A 23,808-nucleotide genomic window follows, 5' to 3' on the forward strand; every position below is an offset into this window, starting at 1 on the left:
TAATTCTTCCTGTGAAGCACTTAGAAAAAGAATGTTAAAGTGTTTTGTTACAGCTTTTTTTGTTGCCGTTGTTGATGGAAATGGAGAGAAAATTTACAACCTGAGACAAATCAGATTTTTAAGGATAATTTAGTTTCTTTTGTTGCTAATTATGGGACTATTGAGAGGGAAAACTAATGATCTGAAAGAGGTCCTTGAGTAGATGAGAGGACACATCTTGGACATGCAGGACACGAAACGACATTCACAGAAATGTAAGAGGGCAGAGTATAATGGGTCTTGAGATTTTATTGAGGTTATTCTGATTGCTCCTGTTTTCCCAGTGAAATTAACTGAAGTGTTGGAAGCTTGAGCAAAGATGAAAAAGTAGCAGGATCAACACCATCTAGCATGGCCACCTTGAGGTTAAAATAAGACCAGCTGGCATGGTTATTTTTCTCCAGCTCCTTGATTCTGAGCAGATTCAGGTAAGGAGTGGGCAGTTCCGTATTTGGCTTAGGATTCTCACACACACAACACACATACACGTGTGTGTATGTATCAATCAAACGGAGTTGAGGCTATAGGTGTGACTATGATAGGATGACAAGGGGATTGACCTTAAAGGCTGGGTGAGGAAGGAAGCAGAATGGAGTAGGTACAATGAAAAAGGAGATGAGATTAGTGAATCGTGGGGTATGGTCAGGTTGAGAAACTACTGGGTACTAGAGGAAAAAAGGTGGGAAGATGGGTAATGATGTTTAGATAGGATGCTTGGAATTGAGATTGTGGAGGTTTTCATTATTGGTACTGACAAGGTGTTTGTCAAACCCTAGTAAAATCATTGAAAGAGTAAGTCAAAGAACTGAGTGGTCAGTGTATTAAAGGAATCACCTAGATCAGTACTAATAATAGTAGCGTAGTCTACACAAAATGAGTTAAGCCAGTAGGTAAATGTTTGAACTTGGTCTTGTCGTTGCCAAGTAATATGTATATTATCTCCAGATAATTTAATAAGTTTAATCTTTCCTTGGTTGTATTCTACATACATGTTTGCAAGTATATGTAGAAACTCCACTGTTGACCTCCAAGAGGCTCACATTAAGTAAATTTGAGTTGGGTAGTGATTTCTGTTAAATCCAGATTGGATCAGAGGTTTCATTCATGAAAGCTTACACAAAGAGTGAACAGCGAACAGAGGTAGGGAAATGCCCTTAGAAGCAACTATAAGAGTAGAGGAAGGGAAAGAGGTCTTTTTACCCCAACAGGCCCTGGCGTTAAATTCTTCAGTTAAATCCTGGCCTTCAGTTTCTACTAGGGTCTTGTCGTAGCCAGGAGCCTTTCAACTTTCAGTGGGGAAGACATGGCCAACAAGAGTGAAAGAAAGCCTTGGTTTCTTACCCCTAAGTGCCCAGGGGTCTGAGTTTCAATAGAGACACCTTTCAGTCCCATACAGTGGGATACCCAGACTACTGTTGGGAGAACACGACTCATGGAGATCTTGTTAAAATATAGCTTTACTAGGCCTGAGGCCAGGTACTCCAGAAGGAGTCCTAAGTTGCCTTGTGTTGGTTTATTTCTCTTGTGTCTCTCCTTACCCTCAAAAACCCAGTCCTTGAAGCTGTAGCTGTTATTAACTGAAGACTCAGAAGACACAAATTCTTAGTTGCCCATGCAACTAATTCATATGTGAAATAATTTAGACCAGAAGTGTTTCAGGTTTTAGTCTCTCAGATTTTGTAATGTCTGCATAAAGCTTTGCCAGTTAAGCATACTAACCCCAAACCAAAATGTTCCAAAATACAAAACTTTTTCAGTGTCATGTCAGCATTCAAGAACTTTCAGACTTCAGAGTTTGGGAGAGGGATGCTCAACCTGTATTAAAAATGAATTTCCTGTAAGAGGATAGTCTAGTCATCCAGAGACATTGGACACAGTGACTTCCTGTAACATTCAGAGGATGACTTTAGTTGTCTTCCAAAATATAATTAGGGTGTCACCAATTAGGCACTCTGACTGCCGTTATTTGCATATGAAAGAAAAGTAGGCCAGAAAAGCCTCCTAAAAAAAGTTTTAAATTTTTCCATCAATTTATTTTCTGTATTCCTTAAAAACAAAACAAAAACTGTACACCAACAAAGCAAACTGACTCATCCTGCAGTTGGTCTATGTTCTCTTACTTCTATTTGCCAGATGATCTTCAATAATTTCTGCAAACAGATTCCTCTTCAACAGATTATATGCAAGAGGTAAAAGCTGGCCAGCTACTTTATGAAAATACTGAAAAACAAAAGAATATAACATTAAAACTCAGAGTAGCAGACAATACAATGAAAGAGCACTTGTTCAACAAAGCCTACTTCCAAAGTGAATAACGAACTGCTCTCTCAATTAGTGAACAGTGAATCTGAGGACAGGTACCTGGCATTTTGTCCAAGAAGCAATTATGTATCTCTAAAAACTAATGGCATGTCTTGAAGGAAATTCAGAAGAAAACCAAGTTAAAAGTGTCCCTAGCCCCTTAGGTTTTATCAAAATTTTGCATCCCCAGTTGTGCCCTTAAATCCTTTTTCCTTCTCTTCAGGGTATTCTCAGCAGTCAAGATATTAAGCTTTCTTTCTTTTGTAGCTTCAGTAAGAACAGGTGTGCCGAAAACAGGGTTACAAATCACTCTCCCTTTTACCCTCAAACTCTTCCACCCCCACCAAATAAAAGCCTTCATCCCTGTTAAGAGTTATAGTCAGGTTTACTGAATTATTTTACAGTACTGCTTTTACATATATACAAAAGAAAAACTAGCAATGCTATATTCTTTTGTTGATAACTTGTAAACAAATATTTAGCACTTCACATGAAGTTAAGTACTGTGCTAAACCTTTTCATTACTTGTGTATTATTTTCACAAGTGTGCTATTTAGCTGAGTCACATCTTACGGCTCTACTTATTTATGACTAGGTCCTTTCTGGCAGATTAAGTACTATCCTGGTTGGTCAGTGACTGTCATTCTGGCTGTTAAACATTTTGATGACTTTTATTGATAACCACCACATATGAGATAGGCAAAAAAAAGGCAGTATAATATATAATTTCAGCAGGGTGCTCAGGATACACTCTTTTAATCAGCGGCATTGACTTCACCTGGTAACTTGTAAAATGCAAATTATCAAGACCCACCCAAGAGCAGTGTCAAACCTGTGGAGGGAATGGGGGAAGCACCAAAATGTGAACAAGTCCTCCAGATGATTCTGAAGCATGCTAACGTTAGCTATTGGTTTAGTCTTGCTCCTTGAGCAGCATTACCGTCACCTGTCAGAAATGTGTAATCTCAGGTCTCATCCCGGACCTACTGAAACACTTTGCATTTTAACAATATCTCCAGATGATTCGTAAGAGCCTTACAGTTCAGACACTGACTTTGAAACCTAGACTGCCTGTGTGAACCCAGGCAAGCTGCTTTACCTCTATGACTAGGTTAGAGAGGAGGTTAAATGAGAATGAAATGGCCTGTGTGTAGTGTGCACGCATACATGGGCAGATAAATGTATATATAATAGATACAAAATTGCTGGAAAAAATGGCCGAATATTACACAGCTTGGGAAGATATGATTTAAATTCAGTTTAGCCCCAGAAGCATGAAATAGCTACTACCCATTGTCTTTTTTTAACCTTGAGACAAATATAGCTGAGTAAGCACTGATTTAGCTATGAAGTAATTTTTATTTAATTAGTAAATAATTGATATCTAATGATTAATGATATCTCTGATATTTTAGCCTAAAAAGTACATTAACATCATATTTGATGTTCATCATAGTAACAGCATGGTGCACGCCTATAATCCCAGAAACTGGAGGCTGAGGCTGGAGGATTGCAAGTTTGAGGCCAGTATGGGCAATTTAGGAAGACCCTGTCTCAAAACAAGAAGTTAAAGGGCTGGGGATGTAGCTGGTGGAGCACTCCTAGATTCAGTCCTCAGTACTATCACACACACACACACACACACACACACACACAAAAAAAATCTAAGAATTCAAGTATGATAGCAGATACCCCTCAACAGAAGTGAAATGGAACCAAAGGAAAGGTGTGTGTACTTACTCTCATATGCACACTAACACACTTACCAAACTAAATGGCATACCCCTAAAATTTGTCTAATAGGTAATATTAACCTGAAAGAAATCATGTTGGATATCTGTCTTCACCAGACTACAAGATAGATTTCAAAAAAATACTTTCAGAATGTCTGTTTAAAAATCACTTCAAAAAGTTCATTTTGATATACAAGCTGAATCCATACCCAACCTCTGCTGGAACTTGGGGATATAAATGTGTCTGTAGTCGTGAGCGACAGGTGGAGTTTTACTCACATGTGAACCATAGCAAAAGAGGTCCATTCCCAGTTCTAGCCCCATGCCATAATCACACTCGTCATTGGCAAAACTGCACGAAAGTCATCATTTCCTGAATGGGAGCAAATGCTTTCAGTCTCTCTTCATCACTTGTGGCCTCAACAATTGTCTTGCAAATTCTCTTAAGGTCAGCTGAAAGAAATCAATGATTCAGAGATCATCTATACAATTATAAAGATATAAACATTTTAAAGGTAAAAAGACTGGATGTGGGGTTTTTTGTCATGTGACTTCATACTGGTCCTGTTGATGCCACTTAAGTAATTTGCCATGCTTCAGTTTAGAAATGAGACTGAATGTACTAAATATCTAATTAGACTTCCTTTTGTTAACCTGTAGTACTTTGACAAATTGTACTTCCTTGAGGATAACCCAATAATGAATGGATACTGAAATCAACCCATCTCTAAACAAGGAGATAGATACAAGAAATGGTTCAAACATTAATAACTGTACTTAAGAATGACATGTAATTTAAAGTTATAAGGTACAATATTCTGATAATACTGGCTAAAAAAATATGGTGATTATTGAGGGAAGTGAAGATATACCAGGATTTTTAACCTGCATATGAATATCATTTGACTGATTCAGTCATGATGACCATGCAGAATACATGCTGTTGTATGAGGTGACATAATGTGCTTTGTTCCCTTTCTCACCTTTGATAGCTAGTATCACACTGGATAAATGACCTTTATTACCTATATTCCTCACTATCTAGTTAAAATGGTAGTGATATTTATTGGTTTGAAATCTTTTTAAAGTTAAATACATTTTAAATAATTTTCACAATCTTTTTTTTCTTCAGAAAAATCAGTGCCAATAATTTCAAGGAAAAGCATAAGCTTCCTTCAGAACCCTTTCTTAAGGATGAAAAATAGGTGGTTCCTTCCTGTCCTCATAAGATACAGCTAATTGATCAGGACCCTTAGAATTATCTCACCACAGTGCTCCAGGCAATCAATTAGGGTTGGTATGGAAGTAAAGATCTGTTTGTTTTAACCAACAATTTAAGGTTTATCTCTTTCTGGTATTTTCAGTTTTTGTCCCTGGCAAATCACATGGGCTGGGAAAAGGGAAGCAACTTATAAGAATTACTGGGCTAGAAAAATACTGAAGAACAGAGATGAAAATATTCAGCTCAGTATCAATATAAGGATAAAACATGCTCTTTCACCAATAAAACATTCTACAGAAATTCACTGAACAGAAGACCAATTTTAATTATGTGAATATTTAAAAGACTTAAAAACGAAGGCTTAAATGTTACTACTAAAACACTTGATTTAATGATTTGGGAGGTCTAATACGTAATTCCTATTGTACTCTGTCACTGCTACCAACTGGAATACTTAAGCTAAGCCATAGTGGTTTTATCTGAGTAAGATTCAGGAAACTGTCTAAGCAATTAGTCTCACTTTGGGTAACAGTATAAACACAACAGAAAGACCAAGTAGGAGATCTAATTCCCTCATTTGCTAGTACAAATAAACACTGTGGACCTATTTCCCTTCTGAAAATGGAAATAAAATCTAAAGAGTTGGGTAAGGATTACATAATAATATGTATATAGCATTTTGTATAGTGAAACAAAACATTTAAGATTTTGCCATAAACTGGGCATGGTGGTAAACACCTGTAATCCCTGGGACTTGGGAGACTGAGGCAGTGGGTTCAAATGTTCAAGGCCCAGCCTCAGCACTTAGGGAGACCGTCTCAAAATTAATAAAATTGTAGCTCCGTGGTAGAGCACCCATGAATTTAATCCCCAGTACTGAAAAAAAAATGTACATTAAAGGGCATCTTATTTGTCAGGTTAAAATAATAATGTAGGAAGCTTCAAAGAGAATACTGGTGAGCAAAAAATTTAATTGTGACTTGCTGGTTCCTGTCACACATTAAACTGCCAATCAATTACACCTCCTGGCAAGCAACACTTGCAAGACAAGAAGATATTAGATCCTTAATTTTATGTTTTCTACTACTTTTCATTCAAAAATAATTAAGACACAAAATAACCTAATACCTACAATAGCAGGTTAATATTGAACATAAAATTCCAGAAACACAACTAAGGTAAGACAACAGGTTTTATTCCAGGGCACCAGATTTAAAATCTACTCTCCAAAAGTTTTGTACTGCTGTCTCTATAATGAACACTCTCAACTTTGCCCAAATGAAATGGTAATGATGCTTTTTTAAAGCTGTGAGTGGACTAGTGACCAGAGAAGCAGAAGAGAAAATCACTTAGGATACAAGAAAGAGACTGTACAACAGGAGATAGGGACCACACTCCTTCCCCATCAGAGAACAATTATTTTTGGCTTCTGGGAGGAGATATGGGACAGATCAGCTTGTCTAAGGAAATAAATATAAAACAGACTAATTATACAATTGATATTTTTCTAGTATCCACATTAAAGAAAAAAGTGAAATTAAAAATATTTAATCTAGTATTTCTAAAATAGTATTTAAATATATATTCAATATAAACACTTTCAATGCCAGTTCAACTTATAAATTTACATTAAAATAAAACTAAAAATTCTGTCCCTGTCATAGCGGCCACATTTGAAGTGCTGGTGGCCACAGGTGGCTAGTGGCCACTGTACTCAACAGCTCAGCCACATTCATTTCCCCCATGAATTCCTCTAAAGTGGTACGAGTACAGGAAAAAATGGTTACAAATGAATAGCTGTCATATAAGACATCTCAATCTCAAAGTCTAAGAACAGCTCCTCTAGAGACCTGGTTAAAATGCAGACTCCCAGGTCCATCACCAGAGACTAGAATTACCAATATAAATTAGTTCTGTTCTGAAAAATGGATGGTCAAATATGTGTGCTGGGCAAGAATACTTGTTTTCACTTGAGAAGGTGCTAATTTTTACTTCCTGTTAAGTTGTATGGTCTCTAAAACAGGATGATAAATAAAAGAATACCAATGGGGATGCTCATTAGAAGTGAGTGGAGGGGAAGAGAAAAGAGCTGAGAAGTGATTTCAATTCTTTTTTTAAACAGCAATAATTATATTTTGTGTAGTAGTTCATTTTTAAAGTGGCTTTCTACTTAAATATGAGTAGTTCAGGATCTTGGGTTTATGAAAGTTAAGAAGTTTTACATGCAGATTATGAAATGTTTACAAAGAACTATACAAATGCATACTATTTCAAAATCACTATTTTGCAAGTTAATGTCAAAGGTTCTGAAAGAGCTAAGAAAAAGTAATATAAGTGACAGGTTAAAATTCTTTAAATTCTTAAACATATTAGCGTACTTTAGCACTAGGAGGCAAGCACTATATGCAAACACTTTATACTCTTACTTAAATACCTCTATAAAGTGAATGTCATTAATCTCACTTTACAGATGAAAAAGACAAGGTTTAGTGAGGTTAAATAATTTGCTATGAACCCAGTTTTAAGTCAGGCATGACTGACTAAAACCTGAGTTTGCTCTTTATGACTACCTAATTTCTAAATGTAAGGAAAACCTTCTTCCATATATATTAACATATTTGCATATGTTTACATATAAAACATATTACCATCTGTTTCAGGGAGCTCTCTGTACCCAACATCATTTTTATCTACTGGAACAACCAAGCCTGCACTGTGAAAGGTCTTTGTCACAACCTAAATCAAAGAAAAAGATAAACAGAAAATTAAATCATGGCAAACAGACCAAATCAAACCAAACAACAGGAAAAATAGAAAAACTTAAAATAAGCACACAAACTCTGAATATTTCTATTGAAATGTAACATTTCACGATACTTTACTTCAGAAAATTTGGACTCAGGTGAAAATTCAATACTGTCTCCTTTAGAATTAACTGAAAGTCAAACACTTGTTTTATAAGTGTAAATAATTATAAAGGAATGAAATGATTTTTATTGATTGTGCTGGTCATCTTAAGTCTGTATCTGATTTGTTAGGAAGGAACCCGAGTGCTTCCTATTAACAGGAAGCAGGTCAGAATATGGGTTTCCCCTAAGGTAAATGTATCTTCCAGGTAGAAAGCATAAGTACCTGGGTTTAAAAGGAAAACAGAAGGAACAGGGTTCTTTTAGTGAGAGGTAGAGAACAGCATTTCTCTCATGTATCCTGCCAAAAATCACCTACTCCCTATTTTTACCTGGAAAATTTAGGCTTGTTTACAAGCTTCCCCTAAACAGGGCAGTTTGTAATTATGTGGTGCTCTCTGCAGGCAAATCATATAACCTTTGCTTTTGTTAACTGGTAATCATCAGAGACAAAAACAGGCCCGAGTAGGACCACCACCATCATTATCCTTCCAATCAACGTTCTTCTAATTCACACCAGTGGCATTAGTTTTACTAAAACATTTGCTTCAATATTCTACTTCTTTGTGCAGTCCAGGGAGAGCTTCCAAGACAGAAGAAGGGCACGTTTCAAAAGTAAACTTTTTTTTCAGTACTGAGATCAAACCCAGGGTCTAGGAATCCCCATTCCTTTTTGTTTTGTTTTGAGACAGGGTCTTGCTGTGTTGTCCAGGCTAGCCTTGGATTTGCCATTCTCTGCCTCAGCTTCCTGAATAGCTGAGATTACACATGTATACCACGATACCCAGCAAATAAACTCTAATTTTAAAATCTTCTCGTTTATGTCTCTGTATGTTACTTCATTCACCTATGCCCACTTTGCTGCTTTATGTTTTATTGCCAGGCATAGCCTGTAAGCCAATAACTCTGGAGACTTGAGGCAAGAGGATTCCAAGTCCCAGGCCAGTAAGACCCTGTCTCAAAACAAACAAACAAAACAACAACAAACCAAGGACTTGGGATGTAGCTCAGTGAAAGCACCCCTGAATTCAATCCCCAGGACAAAAAAAAAAAAAAATTCCCCCTAAAAAATATGACACTGTGTTTTATTAAGCCACCAATAAGAATAGCTTTTGCCCAGGTCATTTTCAGACAACTGCTCACTCCTTGGGGAAAAAAAAAGTTATGGCCTTACACCTCTCAAAAAATTGCAGCTGGATTTTTAGGATTGATATAACAACAAACCTATAAGTAAACTACTGGGAGGTAAATATTTTTTCAATTTGTGTTGGAGAAGGAAAAGAGTTGACTGACCATATTAAAAAAATATCAAGCTAAATCATAAAAAATTTAGACAAATTAACTGATGGAAAATAACTGCAAAACATAAATAGTAAAATTTATAACCAGGCGTGGTGGCGCATGCCTGTAATCCCAGTCTGGAGGCTGAAGCAGGAGGATCCCGAGTTCAAAGCCAGCCTCAGCAACTTAGCGAAGCCCTGAGCAACTCAATGAGACCCTGTCTCTAAATAAAATATAAAAAGGGCTGGGATGTGGCTCAGTGGTTAAGAGTCCCTGGGTTCAACTCCTGGTACCAAGAAAAGAAATAAAATAAAATTAGTGTCTCTAAACTATAAGAGAGCCTTGAAAAAGACAAACACTCAAATTAAAACAAAAGGATAAGAATAATCCTAACCCTGATAGAAAAATGGGCAAAGTCAGGCAGGCCACAAAAGAAAGACAACTGCGCCACAGAAGTAAAAAATACTTCTTTATAATTAAAGAAATGCTAATTAAAACAATGGAGTATAACTATCAGCATGGAAAAAGCTAAAAGGATTGAAAAAAAGAAAAGAAAAAAACTACAAAATAAGTCAAGAAAAACCAGACACATAACTACCTTAAAATACTTGGACCTGGCAGTCCTATGTGTAGAACTTGCTTCTAAGGCAATAATCAGATAAGTGTGCAAAGAAAGATATAAAAGGGTATCTACTGCGTGGTTGTCTGCAATCATGAAAAATTTCCAGAGACCTAAACTTGGGATATAAACACCATACTCAGCAACCATTCAAAATTATGAGTGATATTCATAATATATTTATATGTGTAAAAAGCAGGCCATAAAACAGTGATAATGAAAGACAAAGATGATGGTGGTACTGACTTTTCTTTCCCACTCAGACTGAATGACATACAACTAAAACCATCATATATACATACTTTCACAAATGATCAACTGATCTAATTATCCATAAAGAGGTATCAATTATTGGCAAATATCAGAATCCTAATGTTATGAGGAATAACCCTATACAGTTACCCTGTAAAAGGTAGGTGAAATCCCTAGGCATTAGATCATATGTGGACAGAATGAGATGCCTTCATTTTATAGCATTATTTAACAAATGTTCATTTTTTTAAATGAAGAAATAAATCTAGGCATTAAAAATGTAAAGTGGCATACGGTTAATTTGTAAGAAGACAGAATGGAAAGAATACCAGCAAGGAAGGTGTGAACTTAAGTCTAAACTTATCTCTCAGTACTTTGGACAAAGCATAAAGCCTCTATAAACCTCAGTGTGCTTATCTGTAAAACAGGGTAATTCCTACTGTTCGCAGATTTTTTGTGGGGGTAAATGAGGTGACTCACATCAAGACTTGCATTCCGAAGTACCATAAGGTACTGTCAGTGTAAGAGCATTTACATAGTGCTCTATCATACTAAAATGGTTCTCTTTTTACTCTCATACTTAAGGACAAAGTCATTAACATGTAAGAGTGGAACTACACTTTTAAAGATTTTTTTTTTAAAATATGAATTTAAGATCTCCTAATAGCATTTAAAAAACAAGCATACATGTAATAAAAAAGGATATGAAAACATATTTACCAACAGGGGAGGATAAAATCAGGGTTTTTTTTTTCCTTTGTACTTATGTTTTTACTAATCTATGTGTAAAAAAAAAATAGTAAAAAGAAATCTCATGAGCAAGGGGACCAGTATAAACATGAAATTTAGATCCCAATCATGTCTTATTTAAAGTTACAGGAAAGAATTATAGTTAATGGCAGGGGGGAAAAAAAAAAAAGGATCTAAGGAACCTGCTAATACATAGCACTCCTTGGTGTTTATCCTAAAGAATAAAATTAGCACACTATAGGCACACACGCAGACCCACGTTTATAGCAGCACAATTCACAATAGCCAAACTGTGGAACCAGCCAGAATATCCATCAATGGAAGAATGGAAAAAGAAAATGTGGTATTGATACACAATAGAGTTTTATGTGGTCATAAAGAAAAATAAAATGACAGCATCTACAGGAAAATGGATGGAACTTGCGAACATTAGGTTAAGCAAAGTAAGCCAAACTACGAAAATCAAGAGTTCTCTGTTTTCTCTCATATGCAGAAGCTAGAGAGGAAAAAGGAGAAGAAAGCTGATTGAGGGGCATCTCATGAAAATAAAGGGAGAGGAGTGGTGTAGAGGATAGGGACCAGGGAGACGAAGAAGGGGAGGGAATGGGGAAAAACTGGGAAATGAAATTGGTCAAATTATATTGTTATAGTGTGTGGATGTACAAATATGTAACAATGAATCCCACCTTTATGTACATTTATAATGCACCAATAAAAATATGGCTCAGTGGTTAAGAGCCCCTGGGTTCAATCCCTGGTACCAAAAATATATATATATATGGAAAGGAGAATTTGCTAACAACTATTACATCCACAGATACCATCTTTAGTCAAGACAAATTAATAATACAAAATACCAAGGCCAGAATTGCTACCCTTCTTACAGTCATAAGGTGGAAGAAGTGGGGCAATGTGGCACATTCCTGCAATCCCAGCAATTTGGGAAGCTGAAGCAGGTGGATTGCAAGTTCAAGGCCAGCCTGGGCAACTTAGTGAAACTATCTCAGAATAAGAATAAAAATAAAAAGGGTTGGGACGTATGGTCAGTGGTAAAGCAACCCTGGATTCAATCCTTATACAAAATAAAGGGGGTGAAAGAAACTTCCTACAATAATCAGAAAGGTGAAAGAGCAACATAAAATCTTAATTAAAAACACCATATTGTAATGAGTTTCATTACAATATAATTTTAGCAAACTATTTTTGGTCTTTAGGACCAAAGAGAGAATTGCTAAGACTGTAATTTAGTGTCTACAACTTAGAATATCACTACCCCTGCAGCTGAATCAAGTTTAAAGAAGTGAAGTAGATTTCTAATAACTAAGTACACACTTGTCACCAGTACTAGTTTATTTACCAATAACAAGTACTTCATTTGGCTTAGAATGTTCAGTGAACCAGCTCCAGTAGACAACAGTGAGAGGCCAAGGAGAATGGAAAGTCCACATTCCAGTGACAAAGGTCTTTCCTCCTCAGAGGTTGTAAGAAGAAACTCCCAGAGAATCTTTTTACAGCAAGGCATAATTCTGCTAGCTTATCTGTTAACTTACCCTGAAATTTAAAACTGAAAATCCAAAAGGGTCCGAACCCCACAGGTGCTTGTTTCTTTACAAACACTTTCCTCACACTGCAGGCATCAGGTAACGCAGAAGGAAATGTTGATGGGATGAATAAGGAAAGAGGAAGGACTGTGTATATATGTTAACTGGAGAAAACTAACAAATCTTAATACACCCTCTCTCAAAACAGAACTATCTTCGAGGTCCTTAACCAAGTCACTCTAAAGCCTAACTTTGCAAATAAAACTAGCCTCCTCCAAAAATAAAACAAACCTGGTACTAATCAACACACCTTAGCCATTAAAAAAAGAAATTTAAGTAAATATTATTACGTACAAAGCTGCTTTCACTTAACTTCAAGAAATAATTAACTGATATGACAAGATTAAAAGAGTAGTAGATACTGGCACAAGTTAAGTGACTTAGCTTATGTATTTAGCCTGTGTACCTACCTACAGGAGCCATATGACCCCTGGCCTAGTGCTCTCCTCCTGGAGATCCCTGGAAGGCCATTCAGGGAGTCTCTTAAGGATGGCATCCAACATTTTTAGGATAGGGCTAGAGAAGAGAAGGTGCAGGGGGGAAAGAACCAAGGAAAATATCTGCCTAACAGTATAGCAGTCAGAGATTAACAGATTGAAATCATACTTTCTTATCTCTCTGTTTCATCTTCAGGGTTCTCTGTTCAAGGGAGTACCCCAGTTTTCTGGCTGCTTCTGTGAGTTTTTCATCTATGTTTTTCAACAGACTAGCTTTCTTTTTATCTGTTACTTCTTTAAGTTTTTTCATCAAAAATAATCTGGAAAAGAAGTAAAAGTCCACATTATATTGCTGATCACTATACTAAGTACAAAGAAGCTAAGATAAAAACACCAAATTCCATGAAACAAAGTCTTCAGAATCATTACCAATGGTTCTCTCAAAATTCCTAAGAGTTTTCTTCAAACAAGAGAAAAGTTATATTATTAAAAAGTTGTCAGTCACAGAAAGAACAAATACGATTCAAGTTTGTAGTATGTCTTAATTATAGATATTAAAGAAGTAAGAGTTGCTTAAAAAGCCACGATTAGATCAGGTTTTAAACCCTGCTTGAATATTAACACTTGGCATGCTGCCTTGGAGAAGTCTGGCATAAGAGGTCAAAGTAGCATATAGATGCCAAAAAGGGTTTTTTATTTTTAGAGTCATATGACACTGTTATATACTTAGGGTCAACAGATTTTTTAAAATGTTCATTTCAAATCTGTATTAAGATGAATTTAGAAAACATGGAAGGAAAGTTTATACAAAAGCACAATCCAAAGCAGTTTTTAAAAGACTGTAAATAGTACAATATGTTAATGCCCAAAAAATTTTATATTTATCATAAGCAGATTAAGATTTTTATCAGCAGGGTAGAAGATCAAGAGTAAAAGGAAGAGCTGCAGTGGTACCTGAACATACTTGTTGATCCCTCTCTTTGTAGCCAGTGCCAGGTCCCAGGAGGAAACACTTTTATTTGTTACCTACTTTTAAGAGTTTATAGTGTTCACTATAACAATGCCATGGGTAGAGTATTAGAAAAGGCTTAGAGAACATTTCTAGTGGTGCTGTTCTTCACTCCTTTTTATATATCAGGAAACTGAGACATAAAGGATAACCAACTTACCCCGTTCAGAGAGCTACTAGGTGTGTGGACTCAAGTGCCAAAGAAACCCAAACCATCCAAGCCACTGCCTCCTGACTATGACACACAGTTACACTAAATCCTACCTTCAACAATCAGCAGCTATATGCCAAGAGAATATATTTATATTAACAATAAAAGCAAAAGTCATGGAAATGCTCTCTAGTAGTCTACAACTTTGGGTTACCATAATTCCCCTTTGCAATAGTATAAATGTGCTAACAGATATTTAATTACGAATAGAATTGAAATAAAATATTTTCTTACTTGACTGCAGCAAACACATTATCCCCATTTTGAACAATTGTACAATTTTTCTTGGCTTCATTTGTACCAACATATACAGGAAGTTCATCAGGAGAATCCCTGTTTTAAGAAAAGATTAAAAATTCAGTTGCCCATAATTTACATTATCAGTTAACTAGAATTTTAGGTACACAGTTAACAATTTTTGCCTGTAAAAACAAAATACACTCTAGGTTTTAGCTCCAAGTTTCTTAGGAATATCTATGACAAATCTTATTTACACAACAGAAATAAAATTAAGATTTTTAGTGCCTACTTTTATACCCAAACACAAAGAAAGGGGGAATAGGTCTGTCAAAAGTAATAGGGAAAATTATACACAAAATATACACAATCATTGATCACCACTATTTTAGAGGCTAAGAGAAATGGTGGAAAACTAAAAACAGGACAGAGGATTATAAAACATTAGAGATGACACGATTCTATTCATGTATGTAATCAAATTATTTTACTGTAAAATTGAGGAAAGCAACAGAGAGATGTTAGGTTACTTGTCCTAGGTCCTAGCAAGTTAATGTCAAAGTCAGAAACAGAATCCAAATGACCCAATTTCTAGCCTCATGAGCATTCTTCTGTTTACTACTTCTTCCTGGGCACATCTTATCTTTTCCTCTATTATCTTATACTTAATCTCTAAAGGATCTCTATTGGTACAGGTGGACAAGGTATTTTCCACCTCAAGCTACTTTTATTTCTTAACATTCTAAAGCATCTGCACATACTCATTTAATCCTCATAACATTCCTATCAAGTACATACAATTACTATGCCCATTGTTTCAGGGGTGGAAACTGAGTCACAGAAAACCATAGTCACTAAAGACTCACCAAGATAATTAATAGTAGAACCAATCTTTCCAATTCTACAGCCCACTCTAAACTACCAGCTGCCAACATGTCCCCTGAAAGCACCTGGCTTATTTAAATCAAAGCAGTTGTTCTAAATTATCTATCGTTGCTAAAGGAATTTTCTGAACCCAAAAGGGAAAAAAGGTTTATACCCACAAAGGAAAAACCCATGAGTGTCAGCCTGAAGAGTCATTATCCTAGAGTAGGTTAAAAAGTTACAATAGCAAGAAAAACAGTTGGTTCATGTAATCACCAACAAGGGGGAAATAAGTCTTTCACCTTGGTAATGCCAGTGAATGTCTATTTATACTCATTAGCAGGACAGCAGTAGCCATATTTTAGAGGAGAAAAAGAAAAGATCCTTTACCTGAAGTACCCCATGTGGTACTGCGTTTTATTATCACCAATAATAATGGTCTGGAATTCAGGAGGATCATAGTAAAACCTCCAGTGAAGATTAAAGTTCAAGACTATTGATTTTTTCTTCATTTTATGTTTTCCAGCCAGGATATCATAAGGACCCACTAACCGAAGTCCAAGACTTGTGGAAAGTGAATCTATAGAGAAAAAAAGTTTATTTAGGCAAAAAGGAAATACAGCCCTTTTATTTGTAAACTACTTCTAAGTAATTATTTCTTCAAAGAGCTTCTAAAGTAAAACAAAACAAAAACAAAAACAAAAAAGCTTCAGTCATATATGAAGATGTTACTTGTAAAAATTTCCATGGTAAAGAAATCAGGCATTATCATTAAGGGTTTTAGGATTTCCTCTTAAATTTACTAATGAATTAGATTAGTACTTCAAGTATTCCTGTTGGTTCTTATTTCAACCAAAGTAAGACTTCTAAACTGCTATAAGCAAAACAGAGCCAGAAATACCTTGCTCCTGACTACATTGCTGTCAGCTCCAAATACATAGATTAAGGGAGAGACAACAGATTGCAAAAAGTGCAGATTAAGAATGGTAAAATAGGGGCTGGGCTGTAGCTCAGTGGTGGAGTGCTTGCCTTGCACGTGTGAGGCACTGGGTTCCATCCTCAGAATCACATAAAATGAATAAATAAAATAAAGATACTGTGTCCATCTGCAACTAAAAAAAAATATTAAAAAACAAAAGAATGGTAAAACATTTCTTTCTTTCTTTTTTTTTTTTTTTTCTTGCTTTACCTCAGTTAAAAATTACTTCAGATTCCCTTAACTCCCTGATAATCTATTTGGCCAACCCTAATCCTCCATGATTTCATTCTTTCTCCATTCACAGACTACAGGGGTACAGTGCTAAATAAAACCACAAAGTCATGAAATCTATGCAAAGGTACAATTTTAACTTTAGATGGGCCCCTGCTATTTCTCTAAGAGGAGGTAAGCACTCCAGGCAGGATCTAGTTACATAAGGAGAGGATGCAAAAGAGAAAGAAAATCCTTAGGAGACATCAATGTGACTAAAAGCATGGAAACAGTTTGGGGAGAAACAGTTCAGCTTAGCTGGAGCATGAGGTAGCATATGTTCATTTTTAAAGCAACAAGAAAACCAAAACCACCCATCTCACTCACCAGAGACAACAAGGTTAGCAGTCTGGTATATAGTAATAACTTTTCACACTTTCCCCTACTGCAAACAGATATAAATATTTTAAAAGTGAGAACATGCCATTTTATAATCTGCTTTTTGTCCTCCATTCTGTCCCCATTTAAATTTTGAGTATTTTCTCATGCTGTTTAATGTTATGATTTTTAATACAGTATGCATAAAACAGTAAATATTCATCTATTCTCCTACTAAAGGGCATGTACTATTTCTAATTTTTTTTTCTATTCCAAAATAGCTTCAGTGAACATCTGTGCTAACGTTTGCACACTGCCATGACCATTTTTAAGAGAAAATGCTACATAGTTTAAATGTTCTGATATATTGCCAAATTTCAGGGCATGTACCAATATACATTTACCCACATATTGTATGAAAGTGCTAATTTAAAAATTTAAGCTGTACAAAAGTGTACAATGAAAAGTCACTCCAATGCAAACCAGTGTGAATCTTTTGTATAGCCTTTCAGAAACAGTAAGCACATGAAAAGTATATAGGTACATGAGTGTATGTCCCTGACCTTTAAAAAAAGTTAATGGTAGCACAATTTATACACTTCTTTATTTAATGTATTTTTGGCATGATACTTTATCATTTCCTATAAATCTGCCTCATTCTTTTGAACTATTAATATATACTGAGTAGATATATAGTTGATGGACATTTAGCTGTTTCACATTTATTTCAATAAATTTTTGAACATAATTCTGAGTTCACCTAATTCATAAGACAAGTGAAAGTGCTTGTTTTCTTTTACATTTATATGAAAGAATGTCACGAAATTGCCTTTGCTACTATAATAGGTGACAGTAGCATAGTATTTTAGTACTAACACTTCTCTTATCAGAAACAACATTGGAAATATTCTTTTTTCTATGAACTATTTTTATCCCTGGTCCAAGTTCCTATTATCCTTTTCATTTGTAGAAGGCGCAATTCTGGAGCAACTCACCAGCTGGCTTTTCAGGATCAAGTTCTTCACAGAACTTCCAGAAGTGATAGAAATCTTCAGGTAGGGAAAGCTTATAATGATTTTCTACTTCTTTGCGAAGGTCATTGGAGACATCAGCTTCACAGGATTTACTCTTCTTCACATCAACTGCCTTTTCACACTGAAAATTGGCATATACAACTTTGGGTTCTCCAAAAGCAATTTCAGCAATTTCCCCTGCATAACTCCATTGCTCATTCTTATTCAACCATCTCTCTGGGTTATCTGTGTAAATGTGCTTTTAAACACTTTTTTTTTTTTTTGCTACTGGGGATTGAATCCAGGGATGATGACGTTCTACCACTGAGCTACATCCCCGTCCCTTTATTTGGTTTGTTTTGTTTGTTTCAGACAGAATCTTGTGAAGTTGCTCAGGTTGGCCTTGAACTTGTGATCCTCTTGCCTCAGCCTTCTGAGTCACAGGTGTTTACCTCCACACCCTGCTAAACACTCTTTAAGCAGTATTTCTGAGTAAAAGTTTGGGAACTCTTTTGAACCAAGAAAAAGGAACATTTGACCCAGCTATCCCACTCCTCAGTTTATACCCAAAGGACTTAAAATCAGCATACTACAGTGATGCAGCCACATCAATGTTCATAGCTGCTCAATTCACAATAGCTAGATTGTGGAACCAACCTAGATGCCCTTCAATTGACGAATGGGTGAAGAAACTGTGGTATATATATATACACAATGGAATATTACTTAGCTATAAAGAATAAAATTATAGCATTTGCTGGCAAATGAATGAAGTTGGAAAATATGCTATGTGAAATAGGCCAAGCCCAAAAAACCAAAGGCCAAATGTTTTCTCTGATAAGTGCATGACAATATATAACGAGGTGGAGTGGTGGGTGGGAAGAGAAGAATAAAGGAACTTTGGATGGTGTAGAGGAAAATGGGGTGGGAGGGGGTGGAGGGCAGAAACATTGTAGAATGAAACAATATTACCCTATGTATATGTATGATTACATGAATGGTGTGCATCTACATTGTGCACAACCATAGAAATGAAAAGTTGTACCCCATTTGTGTACAATGAGTCAAAATGCAGTCTGTAAAAATAGATTAAAAAAAAGTTTATATAATTGTCAAGAGGAATCCACACAGTAAGTCTTTAAGTACATTTTTCTGAGATAATGGAAACAGAAAACAAATGTTTTTTTGTAAAATAAATGGATAAAAAGCAGAAAAAAGGAAATATGGCCTCTTTTGGTTATCAAAATGTCATTATGCCTTTTGTTTAAAAAGGCACTTTTCACTACTGGGCATGGTGGCACATGCCTATAATCCCACTGACTCAGAAGACTGAGGCTGGAGGATTGCAAGTTCAAGAGCAGCCTCAACAATTTAGGAGGCCCTAAGCAACTTTGTGAGATCATCTCAAAAAATAAAAAATGGGCTGAGGATGTGGCTCAGTGGTCAAATGCCCTGGACTCTGGGTTCATTCCCTGGTATCAAAGAATAAAAAAGTTACCATATCAAAAGCAAATTATCATAAATAACTATGAATAACTGAATATAAGGGAATTAATCAGTTAAAAACATGTTTCTTCAGCAAAGTGTAACCAGAGTTGCCTCCGGGTTATTTAGTGCATTAGTAAACCTTTCATTTTAGAACAATTTTCTCCTGACATTCCAAATAAAGAGAGGGAAGGTGAGCAACAAGGTTAAGCATCAATAGTCTCTAACAAAGTTAGAATAGCACTAAACTCTGGGTGCAAAATTTAATTATTTCAGAAAAGGCCTTTTAATGCCAGAAGTAGGTTAAAAAACATCTCCCTAGTGCCTTTGCAACGTAAGTAGACTGGATTTCCAAAGCCTATTAGATATCTGATATCTGATTTCTACAAAGATAATATGCTTAGTTGAGGGATACCCACCTTTAATTTTCTAAGTAGCAAACATTTTTTCTTTACAAGAACCTAGATCCTTTCTTTTTGGATTAAGTTCTTTCCATTTTATTCTACCTAAATCAGTGCTTCCCAAATAGGGGCACCTCCCCTACCTGCCTCCAGCCAAAGGATATTTAACATGTCTGGAGGACTTTTTGGTTGCCATAAGTTAGGGGGGAAGGTTCTAGCAGCATTTAATGAGGTAGAAGTCATAGGTGCTGCTCTAGTTCTTCAATCCATAGGATAGATCTCCTCATCAAAGATTTATCTGGCTACAAATGTAAATAGTGCTACAGTTGAAAATTCTGACCTAGATGTTTCACATATTTATATTCTTCCACTTTCCCACAGGTTCAAGAAGTTTACTGATGTTATTTTATGTATCAAAGTCTATAACATGTTTATGAATTAAATGATACAATGTTCAGGATGGCACTGTTCCAAGAACAAAACATCAGAACAAAGGGAATGCCTATTGACAGGAGAATCGGCAGTAATAAGGCTTTCAAACAATGGAATGTTTCACTTAGTGAAAAGGAAATGCAGTTACATGGCAATAGGGACCTATCTTAATATAGAATTAAATGAAGAAAAAAAGGCATCCAGAATCTGGAACAGATTACATGCAGTTTGATGTTGGTATGTGGTGCATGCCTGTAATCCCAGCTACTGGAGACAGAGGCAGGACTACAAACTCAGGGTCAGCCTGGCAACTTAATGAGACAATGTCTCAAAAAATAAAAAAGACTGGGTCATAGTTCAGTGGTACAGCACTTGCTTAGCAAGTCCCTAGGTTCAAACCCAGCACCAAAAAACATTTTATATGCATGATAGCCTTTTTATAATGTTCACAAACTAAAAAGACATTATATATATGCTCACAGGTGACAAACTATAAAACAAAGGCAAAGAAAAAGAAAGTTCCAGATGCTAGCTATACTGAATAGGGACTATAAGTTAGGCAGGAAGGATGGGGAGGAACATATGTACATGTGGCACTACTGTCAGTGTTTCAGTTCTTGGGCTGGGCATTGGGTTTACAGTTGTTATATTATTAAATAAACAAGGTAAAAGAGGACCAGAAATTGACCAATAAGTTTATTACAGCCAGATTTATAATGCTTCTGTCCAAGGACATTAAATTATTAAATTGAACAAAAATATTGAAATATGAATCAAAAACAATAATGAAGTCAACAATAACACTTATAGTAATAATTATAAAAATGAGGAATATTTATTTTGTACTTGTGTCTTACCACCATTCTAAGGACTTTCTACAGATTATCTCCTTTAATCTTCACTACTAGTTTATGAGCTAATACTGGCATCCACTTTGCAAACAAGGACTTTGCGGTTATGTAACTTTCCCTATGTCCCTAACCAGAAGATTGAAGAGCAAAGATTTAACCCAAGGTTTAAACCTGGCTCCAGAACAGATTCTTAACTACCTCATCATGTTGTTTCTCCAACTACAAATAAAAACAGTAGAAACAAGAAGTCCTGACTGATACCTGCTTTTGTAACTGTCTTTGGCTCAATTTTAAGATGTTAAAAAGCCTTAATGTGCCTTGCTGACAGGCAATTTTGCATAATGATTGGTTTTTCTGGGTTGACTTGACTCCACTGATTTCCAGCTGTCACCTTGGGCAAGTTACTTCTCAGTGCCTTGTTCTCTCATCTATAATAAAGGAATATGTAGTACCTATATCACAGGATAGTTAGGAAGAATAAGTTATATTTAAAAATAAGTTGAATAATCTTAGCTAGCTCTTTTGTTAGCTACTGAAAGTCTCTATGGGATCATCTTCACCTGTTATTTCATTTTTGATCAAACCAAAGCAGCTCTTCACTCCAGTTTCAAAGAGGATTTTTCAGCTTTACCTTAATCACACACTAGTTCAGCATCTCCAAATCCTTAACAACTAAAAATCTGAGACAGCTGTCCTCTTCAGACTGCACTCTTAGCCTGGTATTCCTAAAAGCATGCCTCAACATGAAGAATGCCTGTAACCATAGCCCTCTCAACAGTTAATTAAGCTTTCAAACAATGTCACTCCCTAACCAGTTTAAAATTGAGTAATTTTTGTAAAACTTTAGGTATCACAATGACACTTCTTTCCTAATTCCCCTGTCACTATTGCAGTGCTTACTGAAATTGTGTAAGAGAATCCATACTTTCTGTCCGACCTCAATAGTGCCTTTATGATCAGTCCTTCTCACTTTCCCATCTCCCAGGCTCTTGCCAGGTAGAATGCTCCTATGTGGCCCCAAATCCCCTACACTTTTATGTCAAAGGATCCCTTGTTTTTCTTCTCTGCCTTGCAGAAACCTTTTCAAACACCAGTTGTCTTAAAAGTCTTCTTTAGCAATCTCCTGGAACTTGTTAAATCCTCCTCCAGGGTTTCCACAGCACTTTCTACACGCCAGCGTTATGATCTCAAGCAAAAAAGTTACTGTAGAGCGTTTATTCACTTGCGCCCGGTCTTCCCAGGCTGGGGGCTCTACATATGGCAGGGGTCGCCGGGCTCATCCTGAACCCGTGGCACCCCACACAGGGTCTGGGACGCCGTCGGTTTCCAATCAACGTGGCTGGGTGAATGCATGAACCGTTGGTTGGTTTAATCTGCTTCCCCAGGAACTGAGCCAAGGGAAGTCGGGCAGCAGACCTAAAGGCACTACTTTCCAGGTCCAAACCCCAGGAGTGCGGGAAAGAGCGGCCCTGCAGCAGACCGCTGCTCCCGGGCACACAGCAGGCGCTCAATGATTACGGGATGAACTAAATGTGCTGCCCCCAAGTGACCCGGCTACCCCCAAAGCTCCCCGCAGAGCCCGCACAACCTTTCAGGCAGTACCTGCTGCCCCTCCCCGGCGGGCCTGCGCTTCCCGCCGCCGCCGCCGACCATTCTGCAACAGCAGCGCCCGCGGAGCCCCGAGTTCCGGCTGCTTCCGAAGGTGGCCGACTGTTTCCGGGTTCAAAAGTCACCAATCCGAATCCCAGCGCTGCCCCGGGCGCGCCAATTTAGAGCCAAGGCCCCGCCCATGCCCCGCCCCCGGAGGCCCGGAGCCGGCGCCGGCCAAGGCCCCGCCCACTCTGTCACCCGAGCCTGATCCCTGCCAAGTTTCACTCCGCCCGCCGCAGCACCTTCCAGGGAAGCTCCAGGATTCTGCAGACTACCGAGTTTGTGTCCCCGTGATGTGGACCTGAAGCGGGTTGCGGTGGCCCATAGCCCGTGCCTATAACCCTAGCTACTCTGGAAGATTGCAAGGTCGAGGCCAGCCCTAGCAATTTGGCAGCACCCTGTCTCAAAGTAAAAATAAGTAGATAAATAAAAAAGGTAAAGGTGGACCTGAGATGTTTACTGCTGACAAGGTTGAGTGTATGACCCTGTCCTCACTTGAGCCTTTCGTTATTTTCCCCTGCATTTATATTTATTTAAAACACTAACCTTTTATTTTCCTTTATCTTCTCCTTCCCCTACTATACTATATTGCCTATCAGTAATTTATTCCCGATTATCTCCCAGAAATAATTCAATCTCTCCCCTTTTCTCTACCCTCCCCACCCGCTCCAGGCGTTTTTAGTACAGTTCGTTCTCTAAATCCCGACTATCTAAAGTGATGCAGCATCGGCATCTTGAAGGGAGGTCGTTAAAAAGTAGAATCGCAGGCCCTCCCCAGATTTATTGACTCAGAATCTGATTGCTTCACACCTCAAAGTTGGAGAAGCACTACTCCATCATTGCCATACTAGAAGTACCCTGTGTTTTGCCTCAAGAAGTGTTAGGATCTCCTCTTAATACCCAGTGTTCTAAGAAAATTGTGTATATCTTGAATAAGGGTCTTTTCT

General features: G+C 37.0%; 1 protein-coding gene across 1 annotated transcript; it reads right to left on the minus strand.

Annotated features, from left to right (window-relative positions):
- Window positions 1-296: 296 nt before the first annotated feature.
- LOC124982664 (histone PARylation factor 1) lies at window positions 297-22,943 on the minus strand. The gene is given in 11 exon segments (XM_047549646.1): window positions 297-453; window positions 2,130-2,157; window positions 2,160-2,259; window positions 4,353-4,424; window positions 4,426-4,526; window positions 7,944-8,031; window positions 13,311-13,461; window positions 14,596-14,694; window positions 15,853-16,042; window positions 18,025-18,184; window positions 22,814-22,943. Coding segments are annotated over 11 exon segments (1,197 nt in total). The 5' UTR covers window positions 22,865-22,943.
- Between the last annotated feature and the right edge of the window lie 865 nt (window positions 22,944-23,808).

Source organism: Sciurus carolinensis, chromosome 4 (genome assembly GCF_902686445.1).
Source record: "Sciurus carolinensis chromosome 4, mSciCar1.2, whole genome shotgun sequence".
Taxonomy (NCBI): domain Eukaryota; kingdom Metazoa; phylum Chordata; class Mammalia; order Rodentia; family Sciuridae; genus Sciurus; species Sciurus carolinensis.